We start from the raw sequence: 23,944 nt of genomic DNA on the forward strand, positions 1-23,944 counted from the left end.
GAAATACCTGGCAGCATGCCCACCCTGAGGCTGTGAGGACCAGCTGCGCTCCCAAGTGTGTGTGGGCAGCCAGGGCACAGTCACCCACAGCTCATGGGGTGCGATGGGCAGGCACACCATGCTCCTTGGGTGAGCAGCCCTGCTGGAGCACCCTGCAGTGCTCCTAGTGCTTCATGCTGGTTATGGGGAGCAGGAAGGTTAGCCTCCAGGTTTTATTTCCCAGGAAACATTTGAGAACATATGGAGCTTTTCTCAGTATTTAAGTGTTTGGTGTCTTGTGGTGATCATCAAAATCACACTACTTACCACTGTGCATTATAATAACCTTTGGCATTTTTTCTGCTTAAAAATAAAAGAAAGAACAGAATTTATTTGACGACTTCTGCTGTATGATAAAACTTCCCACATGGTCCTCTGCTCTTGTGAGACCCCACTTGGAGTACTGAGACTATTTCCAATGCCCCAAACATAAGCAATAAACATGGAACTGTTGGAGCAAGTGCAGAGGAGGCCACAACATTGGTGAGAGGACTGGAGTACCTCCCCCAGACAGGGTGAGAGAGCTGGGGCTGTTCAGCCTGGAAAAGAGAAGGCTGTGTGGAGATCTCCTGGCAATCCTGCAGTATCTGAAGGGTCCTGCAGGGAAGCTGGAGAGGGACTGTAGTGATAGCACAAGGTCTAATGGGTACAAACTGAAAGAAGGGAAATTTATATCAAATGTCTTCACTGTGAGGGTGGCAAGACACTGGAACAGGTTGCCCAGGGAGTTGTGGGTGCCCCAACTCTGGCACTGTTCAAAGCCAGGCTGGATAAGGCCTTGAGCAATCTGGTCTAGTGAGAGTTGTCCCTGCCAATGGCAGTGAGACTGGGACTAGATGATGCTGAAGGTCCCTCCCAGCCTTTGACATTCTGTGATTCTTAATAAAATGAGACATACAACATGGAGTCACTACCTGTTGTGTTTTAACTTTCGTGCAAGTGGACAAGTTTCTGTATTTTCCAGAAAGACACATTGCTTCTCACAGAATTGCTGCATAGTGATTGAGGATTATATCTTGCTTACTACATTGAGACAGGTAAATGATCACCAGGTACCACCACAGCTCTAGTTTTCCTTTTACTTGCAGTATTTCTGTAATGCAAAACAGTATACTGAAGGGTAAGAATCCTGAAGGTAACAGGAGTAATAGAAGAAGAAAATCCCCAGCAAAACAGATCTCCAAACAATTTTAAAAAAGAAGGAAGGGGGGCGGGGGGAGGGAGCAGGGCATGAGGTTGTGTCTATTACTACAAGAGTGTAATTGAATGTTCTATTTTTGCATGAATAAACATGAAAAGTTACTTTCATCTGAAATAAGAGTCACAAGTCTGGCGTGTTATCTAAAAACAAGACATCTCAGAGCAGGAGGAAGAAAGGAAGGACAGTTAGTTTTGATCAATTGTGTTAAGTAACAGCATTATGAGGCAAGACAGAACAAATTTATGAGATCTCACAACTCAGGTTGCTTGGCTAATTGTAAGAGGAACTGTAATGGGTAATGGTAACACTGTCTTCTTAAAATGATTCATGAAGGAATAAAGCTTCAATTAGTATACAATGTTGATCCTGCTCCTGGAGAAGGCAGCTACTGTGTGTTGCATGAATAGCTCCATGCTTTGGGATAGCAACCTATCCAGATTCTTGAAGTGAATGCAGATGTATTATCTGTCAGAGCGTTTCTTGGATTTAAATGGAATCATAATCTTTTAGAGCAGTTCAAAGATTTACTGTGGTCAGTTTTCATGCTTTATCCTTACCCTCAGTCTTCCTTCTGATGTCCTGACAGATACAGACTTAGATATGTTAACTTTATCTCTTTTTCATTTTTCCCACTGTGCAGGCTATGGTTGCATTCACTGTCAGTTTCATGAGGTTTTATGGAGCAGGACTATCCCCATCAGCTTTGGGATAAGAAGTGTTTCAGTGCAGGAAAAATGCTCTTCCATAATCTTACAACCTGATTTATTGGGCCAAATGTTGTCTTGACTTGTCACATGCCATCTGACATAGATGCATTAAATGGAGGACAGGAGACAGGACAGAGCTGGCTCCCTACCATCAGGAAGAGATGCAATTAAGGCAAACAAGATCTAGCCCTTCCCTGGTTGGTCACAAGCCTAATAAATTATCAGAATAGTCCAATCAGGAATGTATTTGTACACCATGATCTTTTTTTAGGTTTTTTTTTTTTTGCTTTTGGGGGGTTTGGGGGTTTTGGTTTTTTTTTTTTGTTTGTTTTGTTGTTGTTGTTGTTGTTGTTGTTGTTGTTGTTGTTGTTGCTGTTTAGTTTTGGTTTGTTGTTGTTGTTGTTGTTGTTGTTTTTATATGGGTGTTCTCATTTTGTGTGGCATATATTTCAGTGAGAATAGGTCTAAAGTATGCTACAGGTTTTGGAAGCTGGAGCTGTTCCTCCATTACAGGTTATTTCACCTGTCATATAAAAAGAAACATAGAATTAGACACACAGTCATAAATTTCCTTCTCAGTCATTGCAGAAGTGTTTTAGAACTTTTATCCAATGATCAGCTTAGGTCATTAACTATAGCACCCTGTATAGAGCTGTCTGCTGTGCAAAGTGATTGTACATGTAAGGCTGCTTGGAAAGAGCATTGCAGAGTTAGTGGAAATTTTCCTTGCTTGAATATCAATTACTTGTTCAGTAAATAATTCTTCAGAGATTTTCTAGATCATAGTTAAAACACTACCTTTTGCTATTTTAAGTTAACTACTGTGAATCAAACTGAGATAAAACATCTAGACAGCTCTAATAATTTCTAAACTGTGTCATTTGAGCAATGTCCGCACCATGGGCTGTTGGAATTTTGGTCCAGTTTAGAACAAAAGAAGACTTCAGATACAGTCTCAGTGGAGTGAAGGCACCCAGTCATGGCAGGTATTTGATCAGACATTTGGAATAGGCCAGGAGAACCTTCTGCTTCTGCCCTTTTGAGAGTCAAGCACATCCTCAGGCTATCAGAAAAACTTTCAACCAGTACCCACTACTGCTGATGCTTTTCAGTACTGCCCAGGCTGGGCCCACAGAAGAAAACCATGTTCAACCAAAATAAAATGCTACTGGGCACTGTCACTACTGTTTGCTTCTAGGTAGTACCTAACCTAGGCTAGAAATGGGATGTGATGAACCATTATTTCTTAAATGTTCTTCTAGGAATATTTAGGACCTTGTTTTAACTTTTCATAAAGCTTTTCTTAGCTTCTGCTTTATGACCTATGGGATAGCAGGTCAGCCAAAGGGTTTACCTGTAGAAGGTGTACCTGCTATTTTCCAGGGACAGTACATGACATTTTGCTTTCCCCAGCTGCATGGGAATTCATGCTAAATGTGTTCTCAGTAGTTTCTCAGATAATAGTGTTTGGGATTTTAAACTGGTGGCCTTCTTGACAACCTGTCATAGTGCCAGGTTTGAAGGCAAGTTGCTTTCAGCCTTTCCAGTGGAGCCAATCTTACTCTGCTGTGTGAGCAAAACTTGCTGTAATCTGTGAGAGTGTTCATAAGCATGTTTTTGAGTTAGGAATGAAAAGCTAATTACTTTTTCTGACCTCTCTTTGCAGCCATTCTCTCTTCCTCTCTTTTCTTCTCTTCCTCCAGTGCTTTAACTTTTGCATCATACTCATCGGCACGGGTCTTCCACTCATTTCTGTTGTTCAGCAGCCCATCAAGCATAGGCTGAATTTCCTCATGGAAACGGGAAAACTCCTAAACAAAACACATCTCTCAGTGCAATGCAGTGTGCAGAGGGAATGCTTGTCCATCATACCCCAAGATAGACCCTGACACCTCACATCCAAAGCTAATGCTTTGCAGAAAGCATCAATGGCAGAAAGAGGCAGCCTGTTGCAATGCCTCAGAAAAGGGCAGATTTCACTTGTGTACTTGTCCCTCTCCCCAAGAGTGGTGCTGCTGCGCCAGGACTCAGTCAGCTGGGATTTGAACCCCTGTTGATAAGGGTGGGCTGTGTAAGGGTGCACTTTGCTTACCTTATAGACAAATGTACACACAAAGTCAATGAAACCCACTTGAAGCTTCGGAAGCTCAGCAGCTTTCCTTCGGTCCATCATCGGCTGTGGGAGGACACAAATTCACCGTGGTTTATGAGAACACTTAATTGAAAAACACACCTCTATTTTCCCCCCAAAACTGCTTTCTTGTGTCAGCCTGGCAGTTCTGTCATGCTGTCCTAAAGACCGCCCATCACAGCCCTCCTCCTCAACTGCAGAGGAAGGAAGAGGGCTCATTTCCACTGCCATTTTAGCAGAAATTTTAGACTGCAATTCAAGTGCCCATGGATGGGGAGGAGAACAAGTTTTTCCCTTGTGGAAATCATATTTTTACAAGATCTTGTTGATTACTATATAATTTGTGATGTCACTGTGGGTAGAGGGGGTGCATGAAAGTCTACTTTAAAAATCCCCAAACCACACAGGTGGAGGACACTTACAGGAATGACTCCTGCCTCTTTCAATGTTGAATTTATTCATTTTAAAAAATGTTAGAAATGCCCTTCCATTTATCAATAATTCTATGACTCTGTGAAATCTGTGTTTGCAGTTTTCCTCTTTATTAGAAACTCTTCTTTCTTCAGTGACTTGTCTATTTAGTCATTAATTTTTTCTGCAGGGGACCTACACAAAAATCTCCAGGGTGAATCACCCCTTGATGCTTCACAGCCACTGAACCCATCTAACTATTTGGACAGCTGGACAAGAGGCACTTGTCACTGTCAGGGATGCTCTTCACTATCTCAGAACATACTTTTCTAAAGGATTTTGGCAAGCACTGTGGTTTCAGGCAGACACAGAGCACTCAGGACAGCACTGCTTGTGCTTAGACTTGCTGTCTGAACTGAACTGCCTGGTTCTTGCATGTTACTTACAATGGGCTGTTGCTGAAGGACGCTTATTTCCAAATCTCCTTGCTCCCAGAACTCAGCTGCTACCAGGAGAGCTACCTACATTGACACAGAGGGAAAAAAGAAAAGTCAGCACCAACTTCAGCCCCATAACTTGATCCACTTAATGTCTCCATTCTGAGTCAAATCTCACTTCTTATCCTTCTGTTTCTTCTTGTCCAACCATAGCCTCACTCCTCCACCTGGGAAGGCAGCTGTGGCAACAGGATTTCACCTGTCTAGTGACAGCTCAACAGTCGTATTGCACTGCATCTCATTAGACCACTGCTCATCTATTGAGAAATATTTCCAATGTATTCCCCGTGAGGATTTGCCTACTGGTCACCTTGTGGGTGTTTATTTTTCTTTTTTTCCTGTTGTCCTTTCTTCATGCTGAACAGGAAGGTAGGTTTTATTTCTTTTACCCTCCTTCAAAATTTAGTGCTTATTATTTAGCAATGGCTCAAGTACAGTTCAGGAATGAACTCCTAGAGGAAATCAAACAACTGAGCAAACTGCAGGTAGGTATTGCTATAATAAAGCCAATGCATAAGTTACATGTAAAGAAACTCACTGTGACCTAAAAATCTATGGAACTGAGGGATTTGTTTTGGGTTTTTTTGGTGGGGATTTTTTTTGTAAACATGAATTTTGTACAGAACTCACAACTACAGTCTGAAAGATTGGTTGTCTCAAAACCACAGCTATTCCTTTTTTGGTAGGAGACTTTGGTAGGAGATTTAGCTTCTAGGCAGCTTAGAAATTGCATTACTTTGAAGTGTAAGCTGCAGAAATCCATCAGGATATCAAGCACCTCACCTTACTCTGGACTTCCCAAGGCTTTGTGATAGCTGACAAGTCACAGGCAGTCATCATCATGGCCCTAAAAACAGGAAAGAAATTAATTTATTCCCTATTTTTTCAGGCTCAGGACCCTCATACCACAGTACTGTATCAGGTATCCCGTGGCCCCTTCTGAACTGATAGATGTGCTGCTGTGACAGCCTTGGTTCCGACTGGGACACTCATCAAAGGCTGCTTTCTTGAATAAAATGGAATTGTGATGGGGAACTAATTGCTTCTGGAGCTAAAATGTTTGCTGCTTTAGTGATTGCTGGGCTGAACTCCTTGACTTTGGAGCAACACCTTTGGCTCCCCCACGGGTGTGTAGCAGTGCAGTCTGCAGTGAGGTGGTGAGAGCACTTCACCGCGAGAGCAGGGCATCCTGCAGAGTTTCTGTCTGGTCACAGCAGCAGCAGCATGCAGCTCAGGCTAGTTGCCACTGGGAAGAACAGCTAATGGATTGGATGTCTCTGTTTGTGGCCTACAGGGTGATGTGGTAGGAGTATATAGCCAGAAAGGATCCTGCATCTCCATGGGAGTATATGGCCAACAGGACACTTATTTGGATGAAGAACCACTTTAATCTTTTTTTCCCCTGTATTTTTCCCTGCTTCTCCAGAAGATCAAATCTGAGTAGCCAGTAATGTATCACTTGCTGACTTTGCAGCACAGAGCATATCCTGGAGCTCTCACCTGGTGTCCACATCACTAACCTTTCCCCAGAGCCAATTACTCACATGACAACCTCTTTCTTTGTTGTCTCCAGAGACAGATACTCAGTCCAGGCAGTCACGCTGTCGTACGTCTTAGACTCATCAACGATCTTTTGAAACATTGTTCGCTTTCTATGGGGAGGAAGTGTTAAAAAAAAAAAAAAAGAGAAGAAAAATCTATGAAACAAAGAAACAAATATGTCAAAAACAGTTAGCTGGTATTGCTAACTCTGCCAGAAGGGTTCCAGTAGTTGCTGTCCTGACTCTTATGTCCTAACAAAACCAAGCACTATCATCTGCTCCCTTAACTGTTGTAAATGCCTTTAAGATGAGTATAGTGGTGAGGTATGAGCAGGTCTTTGAAAGTACGAGCTACTACAAGTTATGTCAGCTGAGAAATACTTACACCTTTGTTTGCAGTAAAAGAAATCTTTTTCCTTACATGTGAAGCGAACTGCAGAAGCCTAGAGCTACCTGGAGTATTTTTAAAGCTACCTGGCTTTATGTACTTAGTCAGGCATTGTTAACCTTATTTATATAATCTAAATGCTTATAGGGAATTCTGAGTAATGGTTTATACACAATACACTCTTGTCTGGAGTGGTATGAGATCTGGAGAAATCTTAGGTTTCAATATTAGCAGAGAAAAGAGTTAGGCCATACCACAAAGTGACTTGTGTATGTGTTCTATCATCAATAATCCTGTGTCTTAGCTCAGCCAAGCCTTTGCTTGCAGTTCATGGACCAAGGAGGGCAAGGACCAGTTTGTTCCCAAGTGGTGAGGAAGTGGTGTTATATAGATAGACAATGGTACCATACAGATATTTTATCTCCAGAGTAAGTGTTCTGGGTATTACAGCCCCCCTCAAATTCCTCTTTTATGGACTGTTTAAATTTTGTGTAATTATTCTGCAGTGCAAAACACAGAAGCAGTCTCTGGTCTTGACACTGTTAGCTCCTTGCTAATTAGGAAGTTATATGTCATTGACTTTCAGCCTCATGTCCCAGAAAGCAGGCACTGCTCGAAGATTTTGGCTTTTTAGGCCCTTGTGTGTGGAATAGACTATGAGCTGGACATTCACCTACAATGAACTACTTGTTACTTGTGTCATTCTGCTGTCACAGAGAAGTTAGTACAGTCCTAGCCAGCCCATTTGTCATTTATGAGTATTTTCAGATCTGAAATGCTAGGTAAATAAAACCAAACCAAATCCTGACATTTCTTTCTATAGGGGATCAAATAGCCCTGCCTTGTTGGCCATCTAGGGTTAAAAAGTCATGTATATGATTTGATTAAGTAGACGTTCAAAATTCTTTTGAATTATTTGAGTTCTCCCCCCAGGTCTGAGGTGAGTATTAAAGGCAGCCTCCCAGAGCCAGTGTCTGTGAAGAGAACTGCTGCACTGGTGGGGGTTTTCAGAGTAAAGCATCACATCTGGCCTTTGTACAGTGCCAGCTGCTTTCTGCCTTTCACACAAGGTGTGCATGACTGACTTACTTGAAGTAGAGTGCCAGGTCTGTGGCTATAATGGCAATTTCCATCAGGTGAATCACATGCTCATGCTGCCTGCGGTTGAGGTTCTGACATATATTCAGTGACTGAAAAGCAAAGGACAGGGCATTGAAAAATCCAAGCTCTATGTTGTTATGAGTTCCTGGCCACCTCCCTTTCCCAAATATGGTCACTTTTTTTTCTTCCAGTAGTTCAGTTTGCTCCTCTCGTGTACAACGTGTAGTGCCGTTTCCCCTTTAATTCACTGAGCAGGGGAAGGTTCTTACACAGTGCCTACCCAAACCCCATCCCCTGACTCCAATGAAAATTTGCCTGAAATTAAAAGTTAACTGTGGGAATATTTCAGCCTTGGCCCTATCAGAGGGGCTACAGGAGAGCAACGCTGTATTTAACATGTTCCTATAGGGATAAAAATGTGTCTGTTGAAGAAACCAAGACATGCATTTAGGAAGCCTATGTGCTTTAGTCCTGGGCGGGCAGGGAGTCCTTTGGAAATGAGGCATCCAAGGATGGAAAGGATGCAGTCTCTCGGCATCCAATCCAGAGAAAGGTCTAGTGCTGACAACTCTGTTGTTAGTGAAAAACATCAGTAAAAGCAAATTATTCGTGCCCTTATGCTGCAGTTCATTACCAACCTCCTCAGAGAGCAAGAATTTTCCGAATTCCAGGTGATGTCTCTCTAAAATAGAGGATCCATGAAGTTTAGCTAAAGGATTTTGAGATCTGTTTGCATAAAGGAAAAATTGAAGACATTAATGCAGCACTTAAAAATGAAAAGTGTCTAACTTTGTATTTAATTTCTGTCACACATATAAGTTCCATTTTTTAAAAAAGGCTTATGAGTTGAACTTTTTAATAAGTAATTACTTCAGTCTAATAAAAGACACTTGTGACATTGCTTATAACTCTTTAGACACTGTGAAAAAATAGTATTCCAACTACAAATTTCACTCCAAATATTGTTTATGACGGCAGTGTAATTACTCAGCTTAGTAAGTTTGTTTAAATCCTGAATAACTACATATTGATATCTGGTAATAGGAATGGAAAAACCCACAATCCTTGGACACCTTCTAAAAAGCAAGGACACCTGCAATCCTTGGACACCTTGCTGAAAATCAAGGCCCTCTTCTATCAAAAACTTTATTTAATGTTTTTCCAAAGCTCCAGGATATATAAGAAGATGTAAGCAGCAAGCATTGCAGAAGAGCTGTGATCTGACTCCTTTAAGTGAGCAACAGAGCCTTGACTAGGAAACAAAATTATGCAGTTGTTTATCCGTAGCTAATGACTACCTACTGAGAGCAATATTCTCATAGGTGCTTTGTAGGTAGTGAGGGCAATGCCAAACATGGTGCTTTCTCCATAGATACAGCAAAAATTCATCATCTTACATCCAGGATGGTTCTGTTGGCGTCCTATGTCTCCTGTAATGCTCAGGACACTGAGTGCCTGCTCTGCACCTGCTCCATACTCTAAAGATAATGTAGAGTTCTGCTTTAATTCAGGGAAGTTTGCTAGGAGGTAAAGAAAGCCCCAGAGAGCATAGCAAATTGTCCCCACTGGCCAAAGCATGAGCCCAAACACTGCAGCAAGCTGAAAAGCAAGGCTTTTTTCTTATAAAAGAAGGTTGTCACCCTTGTGTGTTAAACAGAGCTGTACTGGAGTTGGGTGTGATCACAGCCAAGCAGGAGCAACAGAAAATGGTTTGAAGTGGTAAGAAAATGCTTACTTCATTTGGTAGAGGTTGTTGGTTCCCCTGTGATCAATATCATGGCACAGAGCCGCAGTTACCATTGCAAGGGCTTCGAGGTCAGTGTAGTAACGCTTCAGTTTGCCAGTCTGAGGGAGAGAATTGGTATTCCATATGTTAACATCTCTGACAGGAAAAGGTACTGAGTGGTGATCGTTCTGTGCTGGGGATGTCCTGGGACAGTCCAGGAGAACTGACAGTATTTGTGAACTGAAATGCATTACACGGCTGACTTAGGTTAAAATGGGGAATCAGCTGGAAACAAAATATTTCAGACCAGGCAGGTACATCTGTGCTGTTTATGTGTTTAATGCATATGTGCAGGGTTGGCTACCCACTGCTATAGAAGCCTTGGCCCCAGGATTCACCCAGGCTTTCAGAAGCACCCCTCCCAGTCACTGGACACAAAGTACTCTGTCAAAAGGCTCTGCGTCTTTCTGGGCAATGTGGTTGTCAAGCTGAATCATACAAAAGATTGTCCACAACTGTGTTTATTCTGGATGGAAATGGAAAGCATGAGTTTGTGTCCATCCCAACCAGCTGACTTCAGTCTGGCTCTTACTGTCAGAATCTATTGGAAGAGTGGAAGTCCTGTAGTCTCTCTCCTCTACTCTGCAGAAGAATTTAATCTGCAATCTATTTAACACCATGCACACCTGTATCTATGAGAATTAAAGCTCTCCATTCATTGGCCAATATTGACCAAAGCTTCCTTCATGTGCAATGCAGTGACTGTCCCTTCAGGCAAATGGAGACCTCATTTAGCAGGACCTGTGCCAGGAGTGACAAAACATTTTCCTGCACCAGGGTTCGAAGGGAGCCCTGCATATTTCTCAGGTGTGACAGAAGACCTGCTGTAAATAAAGCTGTGCTGCAGAATTAGCCAGGGTGGTGCTACCTTACCATCAGGAGTGTGAACATGGTCTGTGCAACATTGAAGCCATGACGCCAGTTGTGGTAAGTTATCTTCCGGTAGCCTTTGCTGACAGAGTACACAAACCTTACCAGAACCTGCCGGTGGGGAAGAGGATGTTAGTGTGGGTAATGAAGCTGCTGTACAGAAATCACGGATAAGGTTCAAACCTGCTCTGCAGAGGTAGGCCAAGAAAGGGATCAGAAGGTTCATATATCATCAGGCTACCCTGGCAATGCTGATAGAGTAAAGCCTAGTAGAGAGCAAAAGTGGACACTAAAATATATCCAGTTTCTAATATTTCTCTCTATTTCTCTCTCTCTCTCTCTCTCTTTTTTTTTTTTTTTTTTTTTTGTAAAAAAAAAAAAAATCTCACAGAGATGCCTCTGAGGTAAACAAGAATCAGCACCACCCAGAGGAAAAGCAATTTCATCTTACTGTTTGTGAATGTATTTATTTTATTCTGTTTATCAAGTTTATCACTTATAAGATTTGTCCCTTTTTCTTGTGATTTATTAAAATTCATGTCTCTCTTCAAGAGATATGGATCCATAGATGTAGAGGAGAATGACATTTATATCACCTAAAGATCTACAATATAAGGCATTAAATATAAAACTGTTCTTTCCTCTGCAGTCTACTTCTCCGTGTGTACTCTCTCTTGTAGCTATGCAGTTTTCTCATTAAAGAGCCAATTATTTATTAATGAGTATTCATTTCCTAAAATCTCAAATATAAGAATCACTGCTATTCACACCTCTTATACAGGTTAGTTGTTCCAGAGTAGGTATATTTAATATTTTTGACACTGGCATTCTGCGTGTAAGAAGTACAGAGGTAATTCCCATTTACTTCCCTCCCGATCGCCATCCTGACTTTCCAGAGTGAAAACTCTTCCTGCAGTTACCCCCAGATCCCAGTAGATGGAAATCGACTTCGCACGATGTGCAGAGAAATCCCTTCGGGAGCAGCAGGGCTGCTGAAATGCCAGTTTCGCAATTCCTGCAGGGTTTTGAACTGCAAAAGTCGTGAGTTGGCAAGTCAGGGTTTATGGGGCCCTTATTCCCAGGGGGTCACACCATTCCTGTCGACAGGTTGGCGCCAGCTGCGCCAAATGAAGGCACATCCATGTTTGCATGGGGATGAAAAGCAAAGGGGCTTGCCAGAGTGTGTTTCAGCGTATCTTGGCTGAAAGCTGCAGGTTGCATGCTCTGTCAAAGGCAAGGGGCAGACAGGAAGGCACTCCCCGTGTCGTGCCCGGGAGCTGTGTTTTCACACTGCGGCTGTGAGCGGCATTGGACACAGAACGTGCCAGAAGCGTTTTGCAGAGTCCACCACTCACCCATACAGATCTCATGGCAAACCACATCTGTGGCAGGCAGTGAGGAGCAGAAGAGAGCAGAAGATACGCTCCAATCCCATATGAGAAGCTGTTCCCTGCCCTCAGCGGGGCAGGGGGCCCAGGACGCACGACCCCCTCCCTGCGAGCCCCCGTGAGCCCAGTCCTGCGGCCGCTCCGTGCCGGGCACGCACGGGGACCTCAGCGCCTGCTGCAGCATGGGCGAGTACATCCAAGGCAGGAGATGTACTAGCTTTTGCCAGCTCATACCTCCTGTGGGATCTGGAACTTTTTCACCACGCCAAGCTCGTAGTACATCTGGATGCCACACTTCACCAGCTCTAGCTCAGTGCAGTCAAAATCAGAGAACCTGAACTCATAGATTTCGAACTTAGTGGGCCCCGGGAGTTCTTCTTTCTGTAAGAGAGGTGGGCTGGTTTATTGCTGTGCTGCTTATGCCATTCCTAAGCTTTGCTGAATAAAAATGTATCAGTCTGACACTGCTTTTCTTTTGGAAAATAGCACATAAATAGACTGAAATGAAGCTTTTCATGATAACCCCTTAGTGGAGAAAGAGGGAGGGCAGTTTTGTGCAGGAAACATTGTTTGTTTCCTGTTAAGCGTTTCATTTTATATAGTTTGAAGACTCAAACTGGGGAAAGAATTACAGCCCTCCTTAATTACTCTGAAAAACAAGCCAAGGTGGCTGATGTGTTTCCAGATGGACTTTGAAGTCCTTGAGATAAAGAGGCAGAGGAGCTGTGGGAGGCACGTGCTGACACATACTAATGATAATCTCAAACTCAGGCAGCAAAGGAGGGCAGGGTGTGCTGTGCCTTCACCCTTTGCCAAGTAACAGCATGCCAACACTAGGAACTCTTCCCTACATCTATGCAGGCAGAATTTGCTTGCCAGGGCTGTTCTTTCCAGCAGTGCATTGTTCTTACCAGAATGCTTGCCAGCTCCTCTTCATCACACTCACTTGGCTCCTTCCCCAGCTTTTCTCGTGTTGGCTGCAAAAAGCATGGCTGTGTTAAGAAGACAACTGAACCCTCCTGGATTTCTCACTGGGCAGCTTTGGGGCAATCTAGGGCAATTCTCATATCCAAATTGTGCTTCTTTCCTGGACCTTACTTCAATTTCTTGTCTTTCAACACATTTTTCCTGGTAGCGTTCTCCCCCTCCTAGATTTTGTTTTGTGTTTCCTTCACTTGCAAATATCCCCCTAGAGCCAATGTTACAGCTGGGTCCTCTAACTTCACATTCTCAGCACAGAGGAGGTTTTGAGGAGTAAATCAGTCTCTGTTCCACTCCTACAGCCCTTCCCTGAGTAGCACCTCCAAGGCTGGCTTTGTTGAGGAGGTTAGAAAGAGCACAGTGGCACAGTGTGCCAAGGAGGAGGGCAGACCACAGAACAAAAAGAAAGACTCATTCTACTAGGGCCCAGGTGCTGCCCCCACATCGGGGTGGCTGGAAGCATCTCTGTGAAATGGGAGACCTGTGTCTGTGCCACAGGTTGTGGGCCAGGCCAGTACACTTGGGTGTGAGCTCCACATTGCGAGGTATTACCAGAATTTCCTGGATTTCATCCTTGTCACATTTCACGTGGTAGAGCACCATGTCCTGAGCAATGTCCTTACGGTTCTCCAACTTGTTCATCTTATCATACGTGTCTGTGTTGAGTACAGACCAGCCCAGGAACTGTGTCAAGGACTTGGTAAGGGGAAGAGAAGGAAACAGAGAAATAGCCATAACATCTGCTCCTCAAAGACACAGAAATATGACACTGTGTGATACATTTTTAAAGAAACACAAGCTGTACTTTGTCCAAAATTCCAGCAATGAGCAACCACATCTTTGCTTCCAATTGTGACATGCTCCTCAGCAAAGCAGTTCCCCTGCTGTTGAATCTGCCCAGGCCTTGACAGCATCGATTCTGTGGAGGTTGAAGGACCCTCAGTCCAGTTCAGAGTACAGAAAATTATTTCTGTGTTTCTGCAGGTGTCTGTGGAAATGTTTCTGTCACAGTGGTGATAGCGGATCAGGAGCTCTCACATCGAAGGAGAGCAAAGGGGCCTCATCACCTTTCACATGTATTTACTCACATCCTGTGCTCACTTTAAACTTGCTTGCTGTCCAGTGGCCAATTCAAACTGATTTTTTTCCCCATGGTCTTTTTGTTTGATAAAAAAAGTCTATTTCAGGAAATGTCCTGATTGATAACAGGTGCCAAGAGCTAAATATTTATATTTCATTGAAACTACCATAGGAACATTTCTAAGGAGCAAAGTCTTTAATCACAGCCACTGTTGGTAGATTTAATAGCTGGCCTCTCTTTTTATCCTAGCTGTATAGATAATTTTTGTGTCATTTCACTGTGGGACTTGCCCAGCCAGTGAGAGCCAGCTGGCAGGTATGTGAATACAGGTCAGAATGGTTGTGTTGGCACACAGTAGATGCTCATGGCTAGGAGTACAATCCAACAATGCTGAAAAAAATCACAAGAACATAGTTGGGTTTCTCATACCGAACTCCCCCGGTATGTCAAACAGTTGCCTACACAATGTTCAAGCTGATGTATAACACCTCTCTAAGCAACAAAGATACACATTTAGCTGCATAACACTCAGGATGCTTTGCAGATGTACATGGAAAATAGTGACCTCTTCAATTATATTAATTTCTTCCAGCAAGAAACTATACCTCCATGAGGGTTTCATCCTGTTCATCAAATGGTTTCCCATCTTTTCTGTTATAAAATGTGACGACACCAACAATTTCTTCCCTCTTATTCACAATTGGCATGGAGAGAACGTTTTTGATAGTCCATCCTGATTCATCTAGAGGACCTTCCTTGAAGCAACAGCAAGCAGAGAGACATCATGAACTTAATATGTTTTACGTATTATGCTCATGTTAATACATGAGCACTCCAATTTTACATTCAGACTACAAGCAAAAGAAGTATTTATATGCTCAAGATTGACTCTACATTACACTTTTTGCAAAAAAATGAAGTTGAATCCTTGATAGAATTGGAAGTTTTCACAATACCTGAAAGTTAAACATCTCATCTGCAGCAGCATTCATAATGTTGCAAATCTAGGGGATCACAAAGAAAAAGTATTACAATATGGGCAATGAGAAGTTTGACTGCCAAAACAAAGGACTGAATTGCTGAGAAAGCTGCATGAGTATTATTCATGTCAGAAAGACTTGAGGAATCCCAGATTAAGTACTTACAAATCCACTTTCAGCCACATAGGTTGGCAGTCCAGTAACTAGTGCCCAGTGATCCGGGGTAGGATTTCTAATGAAAGAAAAATGTATAAGGGAAATTAAAGGTATATATTTACTGAAAACAGATCATGGAGCTGAAGTGCGTTCCATTGATTGTATAATCCAGGTTCAGACCTGGAACCCTCAGTTCATAACTGGTTCTGCTACTTTCAAAGGATCCATATGCACAAGCAAAAATTTTCTACATAAGTAAATACTTTTCGCTTCAAGGATTCAAAACTAAACAACTGATAAAATATCTGTTTGCAGATATTTTATAAAAATTCATGGCCTAGAAGTGAAGGCCATGCCTCAGACCTTCAACACAGAGAATGATAAAAGGAGATTCCTGGCTAAGGATGCCTGCCAGCCTGAACTTTGAACACTGCTGTACCCAAGAAATGGGGACCTTTTTTGCACCACAAACTCTAGTGTAAAATGGTGTTACCAGAACTGGGGAAAACCTCTGATATGTCAGATTTGCCTAAGCTGCCCAAGGCTCCTCTGAAAAATTCAGTGACAAGAAGAGAGAGAAGTTCTTAGAAAGAGGGAGTCCCAATATGTCAGGATGGGAGAAAAGGCCAGAGGTAGCCTTAAAATGGGGTCAGTGATAGAAGGAGTGGAGAAAGCAAGGAAACCTCAGCACAAGAGCATCCTGGATGAGTCCCAGCCACAGACACAGGGAAGGCATGGAGGAGAGTGATGCCTCTACCTGGCAAGGACAGCAGAAAACTGCAGGCAATCAAGGCAGCTCACTTCTCCACCTGAAAAGAATCACTGGTTGCAGTGAATTTTGGAGCCTAACTTCTGAGTCAGGATCCCGAGGAGGATCCTGAGGAAATCTTTATCCTGCAGAAATGTGAGTTGAGGCACCAACTTACATTCTGACTCTCGATCCTCTATCAGTCCTTTACATTTCTCCACATGGATGTCTTTAAAACATGGGGAACCTTGTTTTCAGCTACACCCTGCGACAGTACCTAGCATTCAGGGACTGGGCACTTACGGGATGACTTTAATGTCTTCTTTTCCATGTAATATGTAATCGATGACCTTGTAAAAGACTATTTCCTACAAGTGAAAAAAAGAGTGGTGTTAAAATGAGTGGTGAGGCAATCCATCTGGAGAAGAGAGAGTAAAAGAAATCTTGTTTTCACATACCCTGCCATCCGGGGTTCGAGGTCCTGAGTAAGGAGGTACTTCTCCCAACAGGACTGGCCACAGGTCAAAAAACTCCTGGTTTTAAAATTAAAAACATATGTTTAGAGTAGAAAACTGCATTTTGTCTTGAGCCTCAATGCAACCATTGCTGTACCATGCTGGTTTTGGTGTTGTGTAAACAAGGCGTGAAGTAATAAAACTAATTCAATGCTAGGCAGCAGAATGATACCTAGATATCCAAATCTTGACGTGTCAGGTGCATTTATATGGCTGCATATTACCATATACTGCCTATACACAGAGTGCTGATTCATTCAGTGAATTGTGAGCACTGGCTGTACTCAGAGCAAACGGCTTCAACAATGTTTCTGTGTTCTTAATTTTCCAAAGTGTGACTATTGCCTGACCTACTACTCACCAGTTTGAAGAAGCTAAATACTTATTTTGGGGTTTTTTTCTTATGCTACATTATAACATTGATCAAAGTGCCTTTAGCTTACACGGGATCTTTTAATATACCTCTTCACAAGACAATATGCTGCAAGAGCTCTGTCAACAAGACAGCCTGGCCATGGGACAAAGAGGGTTCCACTGGCAAGGATGCTGTGTAACCCCCACACAAAGTCTGCCAAAGGTGCAAACCATCAGACCAAATCAGAGGTAACTTCAATTCTGTCAGCTTGTTTTCATGAAGCCAAATTTCATCTGAAAACCTGGATATCATGAGCATGAATGAGTCCTTGAGGAAGGTGGCTGTTTGGTCACAAGTCACTTTGTGATATGGCCTAGCTCTTTTCTCTGCTAATATTAAAACCTCAGCTTTCTCCAGATCTCATGCCACTCCAGGCAAAGGTGTACTGTTATAAATAGGCCCTTGTTTGCTGATGGTTCCACGAGTGTCTCACTATACTTCTGATACCCATGGACTTTGTGAGGTTTTGTTTGTGCTGCAGACTGACCAGGATTGCCAAAGTCAGACATCTCTTCCCCTCCTCTGTCTTCCCAGCCTCCAACTCTCCCATTTCAGTGATAAGCTCTTCCCCTTTCCTCTGATTTCATTAACCCATTATCTTAATCTTTGTACAGTAAAAAAATGCCAAGCAAAGTAGGAACAGTGGCTGAAGGTTAGCTCGCACTTTTACTGACGCACTAAGTGTTATCTGCCTGCATCACCCCTCGGTGGATAGCAGCAAGCAGAAAGATGCACAGCACACATGTGAACACTCACCTTCTGCTTTGTCATGTCCAGAAGACCGACTGAGTATCGGTCACAGTTCAGGTATGCCCTCACCGTGTAAAAAGCCTTGTGGAACTGCCTCTCAATGTCCGTCAGTTCCTCAAAAACCTTATTAGCTGACCACAACAGCACCTGCAGGATATAATGAAAATGTAAGCACAGCCTTTCTTGGAGAGATGGGCTTGTGGGGTTATGGTTCCTGAAAAGTGCAGGAAACCTACCCGCTTGTTCCCATTGGGAATTACTAGGGAGAAAGAGTCAGGTCATCACAGTGTTGTGTAGGAGTCAAATGTTGCCAATACAGCATAAAAAAAGTGTCAGGCAAAGAGCTGTTCCCACTTAAATTTTATATCCATTAGTAAAATGTTGCATCCAAAACCAGTTAACACCAAAAGCCATTGCAAATTCCAGAGGCTGGTGTTTGAAATATCTGAGTTAACACTTTTCTGAAAGTGTTTGAGCAGCTGTTTCGTGTGTGCAACAGCCTATGATGCTTTTTCCCATCTTCTGGTATATTCTACAGAATGTAACAACCTCAAGAAAGCTATTGCTATTAGCTTTTTCATTTGTAAAAGCAGAGGTTACACAAATACTGCTCTGAAATGGTAAGGAAGTCATCCATCTACACTCCTGCTTAGCTTAGTTAATGCATGTGTGCCTGTCTCCCAGTGTGTGTCTGGCTCTCTGAGCCCAGGACATATGAGGAGCCATGCTTCTGAAGCACTGAAGCTGCAACTTGAAGCAGACTGGACCTGTGCTTTGAACAAGAAATACTGTTACATGGCCACAACTGGAAAAAGTGCACCTCACCTCTTCACTGGGCACTGGTAGATTTTTTTTAGCAATTCTGAGCTGCACTGGTCTCTGTTTCTAATCCATAAACTGGGACAACTCTGCCACTTGTATGAAGTCTGAGTTCGGTGTCGGTATCCCTCAAACAGGAGAGTGGTGTTGTCATACCAACCATCAGATAAACATGAGAAGCAGTTTACCCTTTTGGCACTTTACAGCATGCAATAAATAGTGAAAGCCACAAGCCCCGTAAGAAGGACTGAGAGAAACAGCTGAAATATATCTGACTGATATAAAGAAGTTGGTAAAAAATTATTATATGGTGTTCTAATAGGACTTTTGCACAGTATCTGAGCACAAGCAGACTGACCTGTCTTTTCACAAGCTGTTTTACCCACAGTATCACCCAATCTTTGCTGTTGGGATTTGCAATATTAAAATCCTAGACCACTTTTGAGAATGTAATTTTCTCACTCTGTACTTCAGTACTTTAAAATCCCACACAATGAACTATAATAACTTTCACATAGCCCTGAAGACCTATATTAGTCAGAGGTTGGACATTGGCAGAACTAGAGCAGTGCATCCTGCATCTCCTTCTTGCTTTCCTCCCTTTGTGTGGGACCTGCTCAGACAGCAGTAACAGATGAACACAGGACTCCTGGATCCAGTCCCAGACCAGAAGCACTAGGCTTTCACCTTACGGGCCTCCACTTTGTCTTCTAGCCCCTTTCTTACCCTGACTAGTCCTACTGCTAAGCTCTCCACAGAAAAAAAACTTTGCTAGTTCTACCTTAGTTAACAGTTCATCATTGCTGGTATTACTGGACCATCATTCATGTTTTTGGTAAATGAAAAAATTAGGCAAAGCATAATAAATTAATTAGAAAGTGTAAGTGCCATCCAAAGCTCCAAAATTAACTTTCATTCTGCATCCATTTGGTTAAATTGGCATTTATTCTTTCCCCATGGCAATCCCATTGGAGAATAGAGCGTGGCTGCCATGAAGCACAGATGCAATTCCACGTCCTCCTGAGTGACATCTACTGCCTGCTGCAGAAAGTGATTGCAAGGATTCACATCCCTGCCAATAATAAATCTGACAGTCCTACTGCAACCCAACTAATAGGAAAGTATGGTGCCAGAATTTCAATCCAGAATATCCTAAACCCCTAACACATGCTCTTTTCTTCTGATGGAGGCCAATACAACATGCATATGACAACAATTTTACTGGCTCTAAGAGGAAATTCAGTGGCACTTTTAATGAGCAGATGGGGGAAAAAACACCACATTCTTAAGTGTTTCAGAAAGTGTCCTGATGCTGCTGTCTGAAATGATCCAAGAGTGCTTCACAGCCTCAAATAAGCAAAACACCTTGAGGTCAGTCCTGCTGAAAGTGGTGCCACTGCCTGAGGTCCTGCAGTTTTACCAATAGCAGAAGAGAGAATAATGAAGGACTCTGGGAAAGAAGCAGTATCTGAAAGCAGTTGAGGGCATCTTTTTATTTCTGCTGTTCAGGGACAAATCTCTGAAGAAAATCAGATTCACCCTTTAAATCAGAAGAATTATTTAATTTGATTTTGAGATAGCTAAACTGCATTTTCACTCTTACCTGGCCTCTTCGAGTCTCACAGTTGTGAAGATAACTCAAGTGATAAATTTTCAAGTTCAAGGATGCAAAATTCAGATACTTCAGAAAAAGCTGAAAAGGCAAATTGTGGGATTGAATTGAACGCAGTAGCAACTTCATGTGTACTGTATTTCATAACACTGCTTTACAAGCATCAGGGTAATTTCCAAGGATAAATGCTTCGCTTTGCACTGCCATGACATGAGACTTATCCCACTGTACCTTCCTTGAAAGATCTGAGATAAACATTCTCAATATAAGCCTCTTCTATGAGTGTGTGAGTGCCCTTAAGGGAAACTCACACCAGTGGATCTTCACTAAAGCAGGCATCACTAAGATAAAAGGATTTCTATCACACGACAAAAGTAAAGCTTTTTGATAGGAATTCAGCTACTGACCACTTACTGTTTCATCAGAGCTGGTGAAGTGTGGGCCATTCAGCTTATTTATAGCCACAATGACAGCAACCAAGTCTTTGCCATTCAAGATGGGTGTCGCAAGGATGTTTTTTGTGGTGTAGTCGGTGAGCTCATCAACAAATGGGCTGAACTGGGCACACTGTTTAATAGACAATTTACAAATAAACATTTTTCACAACGTGTCTTGAAACCAAGTCCAAGCACAGCCCCTTAAAGTAAGCTGCCTAAAGAAAGTTTTGCTTAAAAATTACTGAGGAAAAGGAATGAGTTAGCAGAAAACTGGACCACGTACAGACAATAAAGCTAATATCAAGAGCAGAGGATGTGGCTTTTAACTGCAACACATGCACTTTTAACTTTCTGTGAAGATCTTGCCAATCATAAGCTTTAACATGTCAAACTCTCTCAGGACAAGGGGCCTCTCCACTGGTTATTCTCAGATCAATGGCATTCTTCATGGTGCCTCCTCCATCCTTTCCTCTCACTTCTTGCTAGCACTGTGGAGTGGGTAGAGCCAGGTAGCACTGCATAGCAACAGGGTATAAACCAGCGCACTCAATGGCAGGTTCACACACTCTCATTTTTCTTCTACTTTTACCATGAAGCTTGTTGTCAGACTGCAGCATCTACCCCTAGTTTCTCTTAAAAAGTGGAGAAAGAGTAGTCCAGGGCAAGCAGATGGCCAATCACTTCACCTACAGGGCCTTATTGATACCATCATCACCTGCCATGGGGGAGTGCAGGGATGGTCTTGCTACCAAAGATATTCTCCCAGCTCCGGTGAATAAATTGTCATCTATAAGTCATTCTATTTAGGTTAGAAAAAGCCACACAACTCTGATCATATTCAGAAGGTTGCACCAGAAAAAATGATCACTCCCTGATGAATCTTCTCCCCATACATTCCCCATTGTTGGCCTTTTCTGCCAAATGGGCTAGACCAAGCATTTAGCCTCTGGATCTTCTTCAAAGGAATTGTATTATGACAATGTCTAAAAGCACCAGAATTGGAGCAGAGCATTTGGCTCACAGATCTGAAATCCTCCCCCGTGTTTGGAGAAACGTCAGAAATTAAAAAACTTTAAGATTTAATCACATTCTGATGCTTCCCCCAACACCAAAAATATGTCCATCAAAAAAGAACCCAGGCTGCAGAACCAAAACAGTGTCTCAGCATGTTCTGTAGAAGACAAAGAAAGATTTGCTGAAGGGTTGAGATATGCCTACACTGAGCAACAAATGAATGAATAAACAGATGGTCTCTTTGTAACTAGCAAACAATAGATGGAGTAATCCCAAATGCCATATTTGGGTCACGTGGATTTTAGTTTTATACCTATGATTAGAACAAGCAGATTGTTATTCCTGCCATCCAGGTTTACATGATTGAACCAGAAGTATGGGGAATAAATACTGTCATGAAAGCGTAAACACAAAACATTAAAATCCCTCAGGTCCCTCCTGATATTGCAGATTGCAATTTTTGCTGGAAGAGTTTTTTTTAGTCTAAGATTGTCTCTTGCTGCTTCTGATGAAGATCACCCATACACAGCTTGCAGTTAACAGCTCTGGGGTCCACTCCATCTGTTTGCTAGTGGTGCCTCTAAATGCCCTTAGCTAAACCTTCATCACAGCAAATATTTTCCGAGTTCTTTTGTCATGGAAAACTCTCTTTGGATTCACTGTAAAGAATTTCTGTCTCTGCCATTTACTCATAGAATATAAAATTGCATGGAAAATTCTGTGTGCATTCATTTCAGATCTGACAACTTGACAACTTCACTCTCCTCTGCTGGACTATATGTGATTTTTTTTTTTTTAGTTAGCCAGGCAAGGTGTAGCAGTGCACTGTTTGCAAGCATTCATACCTAGTGTAATCAATGTGCTTAGTTTCACCTCACCCCATAAATGAAATTGGAAGGGACTTTCAGACTTGTTACTCATTTCCAGTTACACCACAAGGGCTTTCACCAAGCTCTGTGGTGTGCCGCTGCCTCTTGACCCCTGTGAGCCTCTCTTCTACCCAGATAACAAATAAATCAAACATACCTCACGGACATCCTTGATGTTCATGGTTTTCTTGGTCTGAGCAACGTGGCCCACAATGCCTATGTCCAGTGGATAGACAATCTCGCAGTCTGGGGCCACCAGGCATTCCTCCAGAGTACTTCCCTCCTGGATGTTGAAAAGCCTTGTTGCCAGTTCAGGAGTGCCATTTCTCTGCCTGTACATGAAGAGACTACAGCGGTCAGCGTGAATAAGGGACCTGATTCTTCTCAGGGTCTTGAAAACCACTTTCTCCATGTTGATGCTTTCTTGCATGTCTTGAATCAACTCAAAAAGTATTTCACTCTCATTGTTATCCCAGGACTCCGTTTTTAGTTTCTTCTCAAAATACTGCTTGGCAAAAGCAGGGTTGCCATCAAGGAACTTCTCCACGTCGTCTTCACTAATGCTCATTGTGGATGCCCTCGACCTTGTGGGTAGGTGGTAGTCCAAAGATGTGCAAGCAGCACTCTAATTTCTCATGTGTCTCTTAAAATTTTGTAACTGAAGATGCTGCTTCTGGATAAACCAAGTTTGAGGTATCCTTGCAAAGAGAGCTTGTCATCAGGAAGATGTATTCCTTTATAATGCTGAAGGTGAGTCTGTGGGAGGACAGATCTTCTCAACCAAAGAGATTAGATGAGCTCTTCAAGAGCTTTGGGTCAACTTTCCTCTTCTTAATCTAACTGCAAACAAAAACTGAGTGCTCACAATGTCTGAAAACACTCTCCTGTCTCTTGATAAACAGAAGACTTACTGAAACAATTCCGTTGAGGCAGCAGCAACAGAGAAGGAGTGCATCTCCTAACATTGAAATAAGCTCTTTAAAGTCTAATTAAATATATACTGCTTGGGCCTAATCCTTGGCTAACAAGGTGACCATCTTATTATTTCTGCTCTCCCAGCTCCCAGCAATAGTAGGAAGTGCATTCTTTACAAAAGTCAGTGGCCAAAATAAAAATAGTAAAGTAACACTGCTTTTTTAGGACTCTCTCTACTATTGCCTAGCTCTATAGCAGCTCCTGTAAGGTTGTTCTCTAAGGGAAGCACCAATCCTGAATGGTTGAGTCCAGGGTTTGTACTGAACTGGCAAGGTCTATGGTCTTTGCTTCTTGCTAGTAAGAGCCACGACAGGAAACTTGTTTCTTAGTGGCATCCATGTAAGAAGGAACATGAAGAGCTTCTGTTTGGGGTTGCTGAATTGAGGCATTCTGAGGAAATGTGGGAAGCCTTGCAGACAAAATGAAAACCAAACACCAGGCAAAACTCAAGCAATCTGGGAAGGTAGAAAAATTTCCCTCATTACTACCCGTGGAGAAAGGGGGAGAATTATGGCTGTGAGGAGAAGGAGTT

General features: G+C 42.6%; 1 protein-coding gene across 1 annotated transcript; it reads right to left on the reverse strand.

Annotated features, from left to right (window-relative positions):
• Window positions 1-2,292: 2,292 nt before the first annotated feature.
• PDE6B (phosphodiesterase 6B) lies at window positions 2,293-23,005 on the reverse strand. Its single transcript, XM_054652462.2, has 22 exons — window positions 22,595-23,005; window positions 20,532-20,684; window positions 20,109-20,198; window positions 17,693-17,833; window positions 16,465-16,539; window positions 16,310-16,374; window positions 15,268-15,334; window positions 15,079-15,126; window positions 14,728-14,877; window positions 13,594-13,737; window positions 12,972-13,037; window positions 12,295-12,441; window positions 10,676-10,783; window positions 9,752-9,861; window positions 8,655-8,742; window positions 8,005-8,105; window positions 6,531-6,638; window positions 5,770-5,833; window positions 4,936-5,010; window positions 4,040-4,123; window positions 3,602-3,758; window positions 2,293-2,470 (listed from the first exon to the last, which is right to left on the reverse strand). Exons 1-22 carry the CDS (start codon window positions 23,003-23,005, stop codon window positions 2,412-2,414), a joined length of 2,511 nt encoding a protein of 836 aa, XP_054508437.2. The 3' UTR covers window positions 2,293-2,411.
• Between the last annotated feature and the right edge of the window lie 939 nt (window positions 23,006-23,944).

The sequence above is a fragment of the Agelaius phoeniceus genome, chromosome Z, assembly GCF_051311805.1.
Source record: "Agelaius phoeniceus isolate bAgePho1 chromosome Z, bAgePho1.hap1, whole genome shotgun sequence".
In the NCBI taxonomy this organism is placed as follows: Eukaryota; Metazoa; Chordata; class Aves; order Passeriformes; family Icteridae; genus Agelaius; species Agelaius phoeniceus.